General features: G+C 27.1%; 1 protein-coding gene across 1 annotated transcript in view; it reads left to right on the top strand.

The window, feature by feature from the left end:
- The first annotated feature begins 184 nt into the window (after positions 1-184).
- LOC109597086 (A disintegrin and metalloproteinase with thrombospondin motifs 12) overlaps positions 185-14,712 on the top strand; it is a 31,610-nt gene continuing 17,082 nt past the window's right edge. Inside the window, exons 1-4 of the mRNA XM_020012713.2 lie at positions 185-303; positions 404-774; positions 2,564-2,899; positions 3,474-3,688. Of these exons, the coding sequence (XP_019868272.1) occupies positions 225-303; positions 404-774; positions 2,564-2,899; positions 3,474-3,688 (1,001 nt within the window). The 5' untranslated portion in view covers positions 185-224. The remainder of the gene's footprint in view (positions 304-403; positions 775-2,563; positions 2,900-3,473; positions 3,689-14,712) is intronic.

Raw genomic sequence — 14,712 nt, 5'->3', positions numbered from 1 at the left:
GTAAAATGTACGTAAAATTTTTTGTGTTAATTAAATATAGTGGTGTTTTAATATATAACTTTTACAAAATGGAAATAATATTAACTAGATACGTTGATGTCTTCATTGTTTAGCCATTTTATATTTCAAAAATGACATAATAAAAAATAAATATAAGTATTAAATTTATTTTGATTAGCAACTAGCCAATAGTTCGACTGTAATGTCATCAATTGTCAAAAAACATGTTTTACAAATTAATAATTTTATTTACATTGCTGTATTCAATAATTGTTATAGTGTATGGTTTCTCCACGTTAAATGGTACGTACTAAACATAAGTATAAATTATTCTTTTTACTTTAGTTAAAGAGTATTATTATACACATTTAATAAGAAATAATTTACATTTTGCTGGTTTTAGGAAAATATACTAAGGACATTGAAGATTTTGACTTGGTAATACCACACAAACTCACTGCGGAGGGATATTTTAAAACGTTTGAAATCCCACATTTCGTTGAACATAATTATGAATCAAGAACACGAAGAGATGTAAGGTTTCCAGAGGAAACTGTACACTATGGTATTCATTTAAACGGGAAATTGCATCATGTAGAATTAACTCCTAACCACAATTTTGTATCGCCGAATTTGGTCATTGAACGGCGGGATCCTACTAATAGACTAAATGAGAGTATGTTCAGAAAATTTGATAAGAGAATGTGTCATTACACAGGAAGCGTAAGGAATTATAATGATTCAAGAGCAGCATTATCCACATGTGATGGTCTGGTAAATATTTAGCATGCTGTAGTTAATAAGTAAATAATGGAAAATTGTACAAAAGAAGCAGTGCAGTTAAACATTATTAAATTATAATAATTTTTATATTTTTTATATAATGTGGACTATTGGAAAACGGAATCCCTGTACCAAATTTCATAAAATTTATATACTATTATAACTCTGTGTAAAAATTAAAAATCATACTAATTAATTTCAACATGGTGATATTGATTTTTTTAAGTGCAATATATTTTCTATCTGAATTATTTTTTCATTTCCGTAATTAGATATTAGATACACTATTCCTTAGTCTATTAATTTAAGGCGCTCTTCATCTTTATAATTATTAATTATTTTTACATTATTGAATTAAATTATTCCTCAGGACGTTTTCGATGAAAATACGCAGTTTTTTAATGCCGTAAACTTTTTATGAGTGGCTGAGACATGCAAGGATTCTAATATATGAAGAGTTCAATTATTTTCATAAATTTTGTGTACAAAAATGAAGACTGAAAGTCAAAATGAAACAAATCTAATTTTCGTAACAAAATCTTCATTTGGTGAACAACTATAAAATAAATAGCTAATATTCTTTGTTTCATTACATATAACTATATTTTGCTTCCTTCACTGAAGTGATTCACTACTTGAAGTAGTTTTTATCTCAATGTTTCAAGTTGCAGTGAATAATTGATATTATAGATTCATCCATGTCCATTAAATATGCACTGTTTATGACTTTCGCTCCATTTTCAAATTTTTTTAGATTTTTTTTCTAAAACTTTAATTTTTAACTACAGTTGATTTATCAATTGAATCATTGCGATCATTCTTGTCTTCTCTGAAGAAGACACCATCTAGCAATTTCATGAATTTAAAAACATTTTAGCTTTTTATTCCTATTCTATCTTATTTTATAATTATAATTTTTTTTTTAATAATTTATATAAAGAGGTGCGAAAATTTAAACTAAAATAGAGTTTCTAGTAATTATTACCATTAAACCTTAGCTACCAAAATACACGTATCCATTACTGAGAACATAAAATTAAAATTATTTCAGTTATCTACTAATTAATATAATTGTTTTTTGCATATTCAACCTTGTAGGATATCATTAAAAAGGTTTTTTTAAAACTATGTGGGCAATAGTTATTAACATTTCAGCAACCTTTATTGCATTTTTGATTTGTGATTCAACTTTATTTTCCATTAATAACTTTTATTTATATTGAGTTCTTTTCCCAGTGTCTTTTGTTACTGTTTTATGGATTTTGCTCCATTTAGAAACAGTTTCTTTTTCTATTTCGTGTAAAAATTATTTATTATCTAAGTTGTATTACGTTAATTCACTGATATTATATTAGTTATTTCAATTTTTTTAACTAATCACGGGTTTTTGAAACATTAATGTACCAATCTCACATATTCGTACTATATTATTCAGTATTTAATCTTTTAACTACGATTGCTAATGTTCCCTTGACTTATTTAAAGCTATAAATGAACTTGTGGATTTACTCTGCTGATGTGATTAAGTTTGAGTCTTGGGTCTTTAAAAGATAATGTGATAAACCGTGCACAATCAGACAGGTCTTAGTAATATGCAAACCTTGTTGGCCATATTTCAGTAATCCTTCATGGAATACAATATAAAATTCTGTTCAGAGATAAAAAATTAAAGATTATTTAGTTTGAAACTATTTTAGTTTATCATGTCGTACATTTTTTAATATATAATAATTACGAATATATTTTATACTAACAAGACAAATTAAAGATTTTGTTTTAGGCGGGCTATGTCACTTTGAATAAGGAACGTTACTTTATAGAACCAGTAGCTGAACATTCACCGAATAATAAAGGGCAACATCTGCATGTAATATATAAAAGAGAAGGACAAAATAAGTTTGATGATAAGAAATGTGGAACGGAGAGTGACTGGGAAGAAGCGTGGAAGAAACGGTTCCGTGAGAAATATCAAGATGAGGGTACACTTGATGTACCAAAAAGAGAATTGCAGAGTTTACATAGATATATAGAGACTTTAGTTGTGTGTGATAAAAGATTTATTACCCATCATAAAAATATAGATATAGAAGCTTATGTAATGACCTTAATGAACATGGTTAGTTTAAATATACAGAATACACAAAAATGGTGACATATTAAAGGATATCCACATATAACTGTTATTTGTCATTACCATGTGGAAACAATAATATGAATGAACCTCAAATTTTGTTTATTAACTAAACAGTAATCAATCAATATGCATTTGGTGTTATTGCAAATTTATTTGTCATATTTTAATGACCAATAGCCAATTTAATAAAGTTTTTATGTCCACTAGTACTCACCAATCAATAATAATTAACTGATAACGATCACATTTTGATTAATTAACTTCCGCAATATATCATTTTTATAGTTATCTCAATATTTGATCTAGTACATTTAACCACATTGCAGGATTATATAATTTTCTACACTCATCACATTTACATAGGGATGTAACGAAAACATATTCTATTGATCATATATTCATAATTTTAATTAATCTGTAATAATTCAATTTAGACATTTCACATATATATTACATATTATATTATTTTTTATATGACCAGCAGTTAATTATCAAAATGAAGATCGGATTGTCGAAATAAACAAAGATTTTGCAGTTAAACTAATAGTATTTATAGGTTGCCGATTATTTTCAAGATGAAAGTATTGGTTTACAAATAGATGTTATTGTTGTAAGGATTATTTATCTGGAAAAGGAGGAAGAAGAGATTGACCTTGTGATAAACCCAGATGCAGATAAAACATTAGCAAGTTTCTGTAAATGGCAAATGAAGTTAAATCCTAAAGACAAAGAAAACCCAAATCATCATGATGTTGCACTTTTATTAACAAGGTAAAAATATACACAGAATATTAATATCATATTATCTATTCTTGGTTACGACTTAAAAAAGTTTATTTTTATTCTATTTTCGACTTATGTATGTATCCTGAAAAACTAATAGTAGTACAAAAGTCCTTAAATAACATCACTATTTAGATTATACCATAAGATTTCTAGATTGTAGAGATCCATTGACCGGTTCCAGTTTAATAGCTACCATTCAAGTAAATTCTGGACAAGAACCGTGTAGTTATAAATTGCGAGTATTGTGAGACCTTGAATCAATCGAATACTGGCTCTCATGTAATAAATATCGCGAGACCAGACATAAATGATCAGAAATAGTTAGCGTTAGTGATTTGTGCCAGTATTTTAATTTAAGTAATAAATAGTTGCTTTATATATAATATTGGTTATAGAAAGTAAGCCCATATATATATATATATATATATATATATATATATGAATACATTTTTAAGAAATCTTTATTTTTAATCGATATTATAATAGTCATGTTATCAACAAACTTTTGCAATCAATTGTACACATTTTCAATCCCTGAGCGATAAAAGTCAATTGGTTTTTGAATAAAATATCTTGAGATGGCATTTTAGACATCACCCAAATTTTCAAATTTTTACCACTAAGAAGACTTTGTCACGGCTTCGAGATACACAATGAGCTGATAAATGATAATCAAATGTCGACATGTGTAGAAACGATATTACTTTCCTGTCCCCTCTAATATACATACTTTTAAAAATGTAATTTTAGAAATTAGGTTATTAATAATTTGTTATAAGAATTTCATCAGATGTAGCAATTGTCACTTGTCAGTAAAATGTTATATCAGATATTTGCAGTTGTTTAATTGTTGAAATATTCAAGAATATTTACTTTTCAGAACCACTAAATTTATTGATCAAATTGTTTGAACAAACCGAAAGTATATTCTTAAAATTAGAAAATTGAAACATAGACAATGTTTCTTTCTTTAATTCGCCAATAAAATACTTTGATTAAGTAAATTCCGTAGTACCTTACAACAAACAATTCCTTTAAAGGAATTAATATAAAAAGATCATGAAAGGTTTCTTCTTTTCATTTCAATTGCTTCTAACCTATTTACATTAAGGTGATGAGTCATCTTCCTTATTTTTTCTGGTAAAAAGTTCGCAGGAGTCACAGCAGTATAAAATATGTTAAATAGCCCATTCAATTTATTTATATTTCACAATACTAAACTAAATACTTGGCAACTTCTTCGGGTGGTTGTCATTCAAATAAGTAATTAAACTTTTCCAGTCTCTAATAATTTTCTACAGCCATTGTCACCACTATCGCAACACGCTGAAACTACATTGGCAAACCGAATAAAACTTTCCCATAGGAAATGTTGATAAAATATTTATATGTTAAAACGGAGTCTAAAAATGCATCCATATTCGACCATAAAACTCAAACTGCAATTTACGAAACTCTCCAAAGATTATGAAGTAAAAGCTGCTATTAAATGAGAAAGATGTTTTTTTGCAATAAATTATATTATGTGCATATGTTATGTAATTGATATAACATTGTTTGTACTTTCAAAACACAAATAACTCATAAAAATAGACTTCTGAATTCTCTGACAATTTTTTAATTGTCTCAGTGCTATAAAAGTACAACACAATTGGTATGCACAATTTTCTTATACAACGTAAAAATAAAAGAATTTTTCTATTTTTACGTTGTATAAGAAAATTTTATTTTTCATTTAAATATCTTTGGTTTGGTGCCAACGATTTTTCATTGTGTTTGTGATAGACCTTATTTATTGTTTCATGGTTTTTTGTGCTTACTATTTCTATTGGATAAATACTATAATATTACTGTTATATTATTACTATTAAATAACTCTGCAGGTTTCTTTGATATCGTCTTAAATTAATATTTTTTTAAAGAAACCGTACAGGTCTTATTGCTGAATCTATATTAGGGGATATGATCATTTGGGTATATGTTTTTCATGGTTCAGGAAACATTATCTTAAAAATTTATTAAAAATATTGTTATTTTTTAGTGAAAATATAACACACAGAGTTTTTTATTTGAAACTTGTAAGTCTTGGTGAGATCCCTACATTCCAGTAATCAACATACAATTGAAATAAAAAAAAATAAAAAAGTATTAAAAAATTGTCGTGTTACAATTAAATTTATAAAAAGCTTCTGAATAAACTATTTTCAGCCGAACCCAAGAATCATGAGTTAGATGTAACAGATTTCTACTTTCTTCATAACTCAGAACTATTTCTTATACAGTTAAATATTCTATTCTAAAAAAGTATTAACGGTAACCGACCTATTTATTATTTGTGAAATAAACTATAAACTGAATAAGATTGTTGTTTCGTATAATTGACTGTTTTCTTTTGTTAAAACATAAACATAAAAAACAAAACACAAGATGATAGTAGTACACAACAATTGGCGAAGATATCTAAATTTTGCACCTGAAATCTTGAAATTTGGACTGTTTATAGTTTAAACTTGAAGCCTCAAAGTAGCATTTATCAAACTCACTCACTTGAAAATTAGTTTCTTCAGTTTTGATTGTGAGTTTCTTGGCAGTCGTTGATCAAAAATCAATTTATAAAATTTCTTTTTACACTAAATTCAAGTATATAAAATGTATTACGGAATCGTATGCATAGATCCTTACAAAGACAAATCGAAAATAATTTTATCCATTATTAATCTAAAAAAAAATGTTTAAACAAATTATAAATACGTAGAACCCGAATCTGCAATAAAAATAGACGTGTTTATTTTATGTTTCTAATATATTTCCTGCTAAAGCTACAAGATAAGGAAGAAAAAGTTTTGGTACTTACTCCTCGGTTATTTTTTTTTTATTTTTTTCACATTTTAAGAGCAAACTGAATTATGATTTCCAACTTGAAATTTTGAGGGGGTATAATTTTTGAGGTAAGTATCACTTTTCCTCTATTTGGTGTGGAAACAGTTAAACGCCACCAATTTGTAAATACCAAGGAAATCTGATCTCTTTATTGTCATTTAGTATTACTTGTCATGTTCAACAATTAGTAACATTTATCTTATTTAAGTTTTATATGACACATTTTACAAGTATTCTAAATTTATTGCTAAACCTCAATATGTCTCACCCACTTGATTTATATATTTATTGAACTTGGTTTTATTAGTATAGGTTCAAGTGCTTTGGTCTGATGTTTTGATATCTTTTCTCTATTTTAATCATGTTTTGGTGAAATATTTCACAGTTTTCTGTATCTCAAATAATTAATTTTAATGTATATTTAAACCTGGAAATACAACCCATGCATACCAATTGTGTTTTTATAGCACTGAGACAATTAAATTGTCAGAGTATTCAGAAGTCTATTTTTATGAGTTATTTGTGTTTCGAAAGTACAAACAATTTTAAATCAATTACATAACTAACGCACATAATATAATGTATTGCAAAAAACATCTTTCTCATTTAATAGCAGCTTTTACTTCATAATCTTTGGGGAGTTTCGTAAATTGCAGTTTGAAGTTTTATGGTCGAATATGGATGCATTTTTAGACTCCGTTTTAACATATAAATATTTTATCAACATTTCCTATGGGAAAATTTTATTCGGTTTGCCAATGTGGTTTCAGCGTGTTGCGATAGTGGTGACAATGGCTGTAGAAAATTATTAGAGACTGGAAAAGTTTAATTACTTATTTTAATGACACCCACCTGAAGAAGTTGCCAAGTATTTAGATTACTGTGAAATATAAATAAGTTGAATGGGCTGTTATTACATATTTTATACAGTCGTGACTCCTGCGAAAAAATACATAAAGGAAGATGGTCCATCACCTTAATGTAAATAGGTTAGAAGCAATTGAAATGAAAAGAAGAAACCTTTCATCATCTTTTTATATTAATTCCTTTAAATGAACTGTTTGTTGTAAGGTACTACAGAATTTACTTCATCAAAGTATTTTATTGGCGAAATAAAGAAAGAAACATTGACTATATTTCAATTTTCTAATTTTAAGAATATACTTTCGGTTTGTTCAAACAATTTGATCAATAAATTTAGTGGTTCTGAAAAGTAAATATTCTTGAATATTTCAACAATTAAACAACTGCAAACATCTGATATAACATTTTGCTGACAAGTAACTATTGCTACATCTGATGAAAAACTTATGACAAATTATTAATAACCTGATTTCTAAAATTACATTTTTAGGAGTAACTATATAGGAGGGACAGGAAAGTAATATCGTTTCTACACATGTCGACATTTGACTCTAAAAAATATTTAATATAATTTTAATTTTTCATTTTTAATAAAATATGAAGTACCACGTTAAGGAGAAATATTGAGATTGTGGAGAGGAAGCAATTAATTCTTCAATATTTGAATCATGGTATAATAAATGACATAGCGTTAGTTCTTCTCAAAGAATATCACTATGTAAAAACTTATTTCGATTTTAAACAATATTAGAGGATTAGTTTTCAGTTGGTTTGTTTTATTGTTAAGAATTAATCAATATGTCCTTAAAAATACCTACACTTTTGTCCTCTTGTCTGGATTTCTTTCTCCCAATTGGGGAGTTGAAAATATTGAAATGAGTTGAGAAAAGATGAACATAAAATGAGATGGCATAATCGGTGCTGGACAGAATACGAAAAACTGATTATAAGTTCAGAAAAAAACTTTTTAGTACAAACAGTGAACATAACTGACGTTATTTTTTACCGGTTTATTATAAACTGAAAATAAAAAATGTGAAAAAATATAACATAACGTTATTATTCCCCAAGGAATGTGGGCTTACAATGACCGTCCAGTTCATTAAGTTGTGAAAGATTTTTTTGTTTCATTTTTTGTGATTCTTAACGCTTGAAAGTTAGAAAGTATGAAAAAACTACTAAATTATTGTATTTTTATATTCAATTTCTCATAATTACTGAACTAAGTTATAAAGTAGTTTAAAATGTTTGTCTATGTTTCCTATATAAACATAATATATAAAAGGTAATTTTCATAAGAAAATCTCATTACAGATCAATGTCATATGTACTGCAACATGAATAAAAATTTTTCTTTCAGAGAATGCGAATAAAATTTCTCAAAATCATAAAGTTAAATTATTATCAATAATGTAAACTTATATTTTAGTCTATTTACCAATGCTGATACTTAGGTATTAGGAACTGTTCTGTCGCAATGCCCATTAAGAGGAACTATGCAGCTCTTAAGCAAATCGTTATTTGAAGTTTCAAACTAGTATAGAGGCTCAAAAGTCACAGTGTAAAATGAAGTCCAAATATTTTAGTATACTAACTACAATAATATACAATATCTTAAGTATAAATAAATAATTTTAAATCAGTCATTAGATGTGCTAACATTTTCAGCAGTCAAGTCTCAAGATCAGAAATACATCTATGACTTTTTGGGACTTGAGGCGTAGCTTTGATACATGTCTCAAATATATACAAGTTACTCTATTAATAAGTAAATTGCATATATTTACAAATAGGAAAAAGAAATAATTATATTGAAATAATATTGAAACATACTGACATACGCTAAGGGTCGTCTTTATGAATGGGGAGGCACCACTAATGGTACACTGTCCCTCCATTCAATTATCCAAACCTTCAATTAGCTCTTAGTGCCATGTTTTTATATTTTATTTAATTAAATAAGAAACGATTGTTTATTAAAGCTTGACTTCGACAATTTTACCCATTTATCATTTAACATTCGGGAATGCTTTAAGTTATGTATGACTCCACATTTTTACATTTTATATTCTAAATAATGATTTGCCTTACAGAATTGTAATAACCTATAATTTTTATTCAAATATCATTTGATTCCGAGGAAACAAGATGTTTACAAAAAATCATATAAGTAAATGCTTCTGCTATATAAGATTATTATTTAGATTTTCTCGGATAAATACTTCAATTTCGATGTACAAAGAATAATTTATTGATATATGTTTTGAGTGTGAAACATAATATTGTTTTGTAAATATAAATCAACATAAATGAACATAAGGTAAGCAAGTAAAAAGATTTTTAATACTAATATAAGATAGGTAATATACAAAACAGGATAAAATTACACATGAAAGGCAATACAGTACTCAATATTTGGGAGTTATAAATTTAGAAGAGTGAATCAGATACTAAACATATTCATCACATGCTCATTTCCTTTGATGGAAACATCCGTTAATAGGGAAACGGCAAGATGAGTTTTCTTCAAGTATATGTCAAGTGGCATACGGTTTGTACATGGCAATGTGTGTTACTGAAAATATATTTTTAAATTCGTTTATTTGTGTTTATTTAATAAATATTTTCCTTGGAACTCTGACTCGGCTTTCCATATCAAGTCTGTGAATAATATTATGTTAATGATTAAGTTGAAATCAATGCATCGAAATGTAAATGTTTACTGGCAAAAATATTATTCATATGCAAAATAATAATAATTGTTTTAGAATTATCAATAATATAAGTTTTATGAATATCATTTAAAAAAAAGTACTAGTGACTTCGGTATTTAAGAAAATAGCATGTTTAATTATATATCTCATTTGCATAAAAGTTTACACCATTTATAGATAAAATTTCATATCAACTTTTTCTGTTTAATTGTCTGTATGATTCAAAATTAATTCTTACTCGATTGAAGTTTGAAAAATTAGTACCTTCATTGGAATTTTAAGAAACCGTACCATTTGTAAAACAACACAATTGTTGCCAACTTCACTCACTTTCTCAATAATTGCACCAGATTTTTTAGAAATATGTTTTCTTACTGAAAATTAAATTGTCATTGCTCTTACAGTCAGTTTTGTTTTTACAACATTTATTGTAGCTGATTTAACCGCGTCATTTATGAATTGATCATTATATGAAAGTCCTTAAACCAAATTTTCCTCCATAATTTCTACGTTGTACCTTTACCTCTTCTTTCCTTTTATTCTAATATTACATTTTATCCATCAAAAAGTAAGTAAATATAATAGAATTTTTTTAATTTCCTTCATACACCCAATTACATCATCTTTAGATTTTAAGTTATTTTCTTTAAATAACTTTTAAAAGGATGTTTTCTATTACGCAACTGTCAATATCATTTGATTTTAATTTTATTTATATACATTATCAATTAACCAGTCCCAGATTGGTTACAATTTGTTAAAATAATTTTCTGGGTACTTACATGAGTTTTTAGCTTCTTCTAATATCTCGTCTAATATTATTTTATTTCCTCGTCGTAACATAACAATGAAGTTTAAAGAGTACTATAAAAAATGAAAAAATCAGTAAGATTAGTACTTTAACTTAAACTGACTTGTGCTTGCTTTATATATTTTTTATAGTGTTGTGCATCTTGAAAGAGAAATTTTAACTATCTTAATTACGTCATATGATTGCACTCACCTAATATAAGAAAAATCATGGATCTAAGTTTATTTTAGATTTCTGAAGAAATGAGCTCATCCTTTAAATAATTATCAACGCAGTTCAAATTGCGAAAACCTCTATTTGAAACATTTGCACAATTTCCACAATATTCGATGAACTAGACAAAGGTTTCAATAGAATGTATACAAAATCATGGTTGCAAATTTGCCAAATATTTGCGTTTGTCGGAAACAGAGCAGCTTTACATTGGATGATGAATATTTGGTTGATGTTTTTAGATTTACTAATTAATATTTAGTTCAACTGGTGAATATCACAATATGTGTGAATTCGTTTGATAATGATCACAAAAATCAGATAGTGAATGACTACAATCTCGTAGATGTTAAATTGAAATGAGCCTTTGTCTCAAACACACAACATTTGCAACTAAAAGGTTTCTACAAATTATTTTTTGAGACTTTAGTTTTAATGATCATTTAGTCCATAATTCATTTTGTTATTTTGATTAAAGGTGATTATGTATTAAGTATGCATTTACAAGATAAGTAGGTTTAAAAACGTTTATACTGATCATTTAAGTCCTTATACTAACATCGATAGCCTGACGCGGCAATATTTGAAGGTGCTCCAATGGATTACTTGAGAATTGATTTTGTTATAAATTTAATAGAATCTCTGGCATTAGCATTACTTGGTTAGCGTCTGTCGATATCAGCCATTTGCATCCTTCAAGTGAATTCCTCTTTAAAACCTATGACCTGAATATCCTAAATTATTTTATTTGCATCTGGGATATATATTTAACACAAAACTTATTCTGTTCTTCCAATTTATTAGGGATGAGTTTTGTTTAAAATTTACATAAATCACTAACTAATCATCTTTAATACATAGGTTAAGTTAAAATGTTAGAAATTCTCATATGTAAATAGTAATTTAATACTTAAACATTATTTTAAATAATGTTTTGCCACTTTGGCAAATTTCAAAAATATCTAGTCTAGATAGAAGCTGTGGAATATTTTTTGAAATTAAGCAAAAATGGGGAGAGGATTTTATAAAAACAAACATATTTTTTTACTCTTTCTTCTTATGACTTGGAGAAAAAGCTCAAGTTTACACATTTCCTTTGGAGAACCCACGACAAATAACTTTTATCAACTCTCCACAAAACCAATAATATTTCTGTAAATGGCAATTAATTAATTATCTGTTATAAAAATTCAATAATTTAAATAAACTAAACTTAAAGTTTATCATATCTATTCACAATAAAAAAAATGATCTGTCGTCCACGGCATATTTTTTTGTTAAAGAATAAATTTAATTTAGAATACGCAATGTTTTAACGGCGGGTTACGTTCGGGCAATTTTTTATATCTGATGCAGCGGAGTTCATAAAGACCCATAAACTTCTTCAATAAAGCAAAAAGTTGTCTTTACTCGGGCGTGCGAGCCGTCGGCCCCCGACCAGATAACCGAGGCAGTAAAGTTTTTTTATTGTTATTAGGTACGATATATGTGCGGACAATATGTCAGGCTGCAGATTGTGGAACTGACGGTCACGTGATCTCCTGCACTCGACGAAAATCTACCGTTAGTTTGGTTATTTACAACCATCCATCTCTACGTTTTAAATAGTATAAATGCCTATCATTTATCTACTTTTATCATTATGGTTGTAAGAAGGAGAAGATTCAAAAACACATTTATAAATACCATATATTTACGAGAAGAAGTGGAATAAAGGCACATTAAGCCGGTCTAGTGGACCGGAAAGAATCCACAAAGGTAGCCAATTGTAATTACCATAATTTTAATTTTGATGGAATTGAGCAATTTCATTCACGGAAACGTTATTTATCTTAATTTAAAAGTTTATAATAATGCTTAAAATGAACTCTGGAAATATGGTATTAAATCCATTATTCAAGAAATATAAGAAATTCAGTATACAGTCTTTATCTTGCAAAATTATTAATTATACTGGCAAAATCACTGAGGAAAAGTGTGGTACGGATAATAAAAACTCGAATACTCAATTATTTAAATACAAATTTTTAGTTTTCAGAAAAACTTATTATCAAATTTATGATTGTTATACAGTGGCGGACTAAGGCTAAAGTGGGCCCTAGGCAACATTGTTATTCCGGGCCTATTTTTCAGTCATGACACATATTTTGCGTTTAAATTAAACAAACATAATTTATTAAAATAAACAAACATAAATTATTAAAACAAAGATTAATACTTAAACAAATATACCCATATTGATTAGTTATATTGTCTTTTTTCTCACTTTTAATTTTGCAAACTCGTCAATTTATTAAATAACTCTTTTTCTACATAAAGTAATGATAAACTATTTAATTTTTGTTGACTTAATGTGGGTCTTAAAAAATTTTTAATTCTGACCATTACTGAGAATGATCTTTCACCGCTTGCGTTGCTTATTGGAAGGGTTAAATAAATTCTCAAAATTATGTTTATGTTGCAATAATATTATTATTTTCCTGAATAAATGACCACATGGATACAGGCGAAATAATATTTTCTTTACTTATAAAAGTCTTAAATTGTAATACTTCATTTTTCAGTTCTGCTAGGTTTAAAATTTGTTCATAACAATTTAATTCCTCTATTGAAAAGTCACTATCAACATTATCATGAAAAATTGCTTTGAATTTATTGTTAATAGTTTTACATCCCTCAGATCTTTTTTTTAATGTTTCTAATTAAAGAATCGCATACAACAAAAAAATATTAACTCTAAAATTTTCTTTGCCACTGAATCTTATTTCATGTTCTGGAATTTCATCATGAAATAGTTTTCGTATTTTCTGCCATTTTTATCATTGGTATACGTAATATCTTTAACTTTTCCTGCTTCTTTTTTTAAATTGTCAAAATCATCTCGAACAATTTGTATGAAATCTATCAATGAATCATATATTAAAACTGCTGTTTTTAAGGATTCATCTTTTTGTTGGAGAGTCTTGTTTAAAGCAACTATTTTCTCTAAAATCTTTTCCCATATAGTAAATAACAGTGCAGATAACTCTATCAAGTTTTTTATATAAATAGGCAGCTTCTGACCTTTTTAATGGTTTTTTATCTTTGTTTGAGGAAAAATGACGTAAACAATGTTTTATTACTTCATAATTCTCCTTTAAGGATTTTACAGCATTTTAATACTCAAATGTTATAATTCGTGAATGATATTGAAAACAGTGGTCATTTCCATACAACTTTCGGCAGCAGCGTTTCCAATTAAATAAAATGAATGATTTGCGTATGGTATAAAATGGGGAGAAAAATAATGTTGTTTTATTCTGAATTGGAGTCCTCATATTTACCTGACATATTAACGCATTATCATAACTCTGTTCCCGACAGTTGGTGATATTTAAATCTATATTATTTAAAAATTCTAAAATAACTTTCTTCAAGTTTTCACCAGTATGAGAAAATATAGGTAGAAATCCCAAAAATCTTTTGGCTTTCATTAGCGTTGTTTGTTTGGAAAATAATATACAGAGGTAATAGCACAATAAGTTGTT

Source organism: Aethina tumida, chromosome 3 (assembly GCF_024364675.1).
Source record: "Aethina tumida isolate Nest 87 chromosome 3, icAetTumi1.1, whole genome shotgun sequence".
Taxonomy (NCBI): Eukaryota; Metazoa; Arthropoda; class Insecta; order Coleoptera; family Nitidulidae; genus Aethina; species Aethina tumida.
The sequence above is the reverse complement of the archived record's forward strand: the minus strand, read 5'-3'. Positions and strand labels throughout refer to the sequence as shown.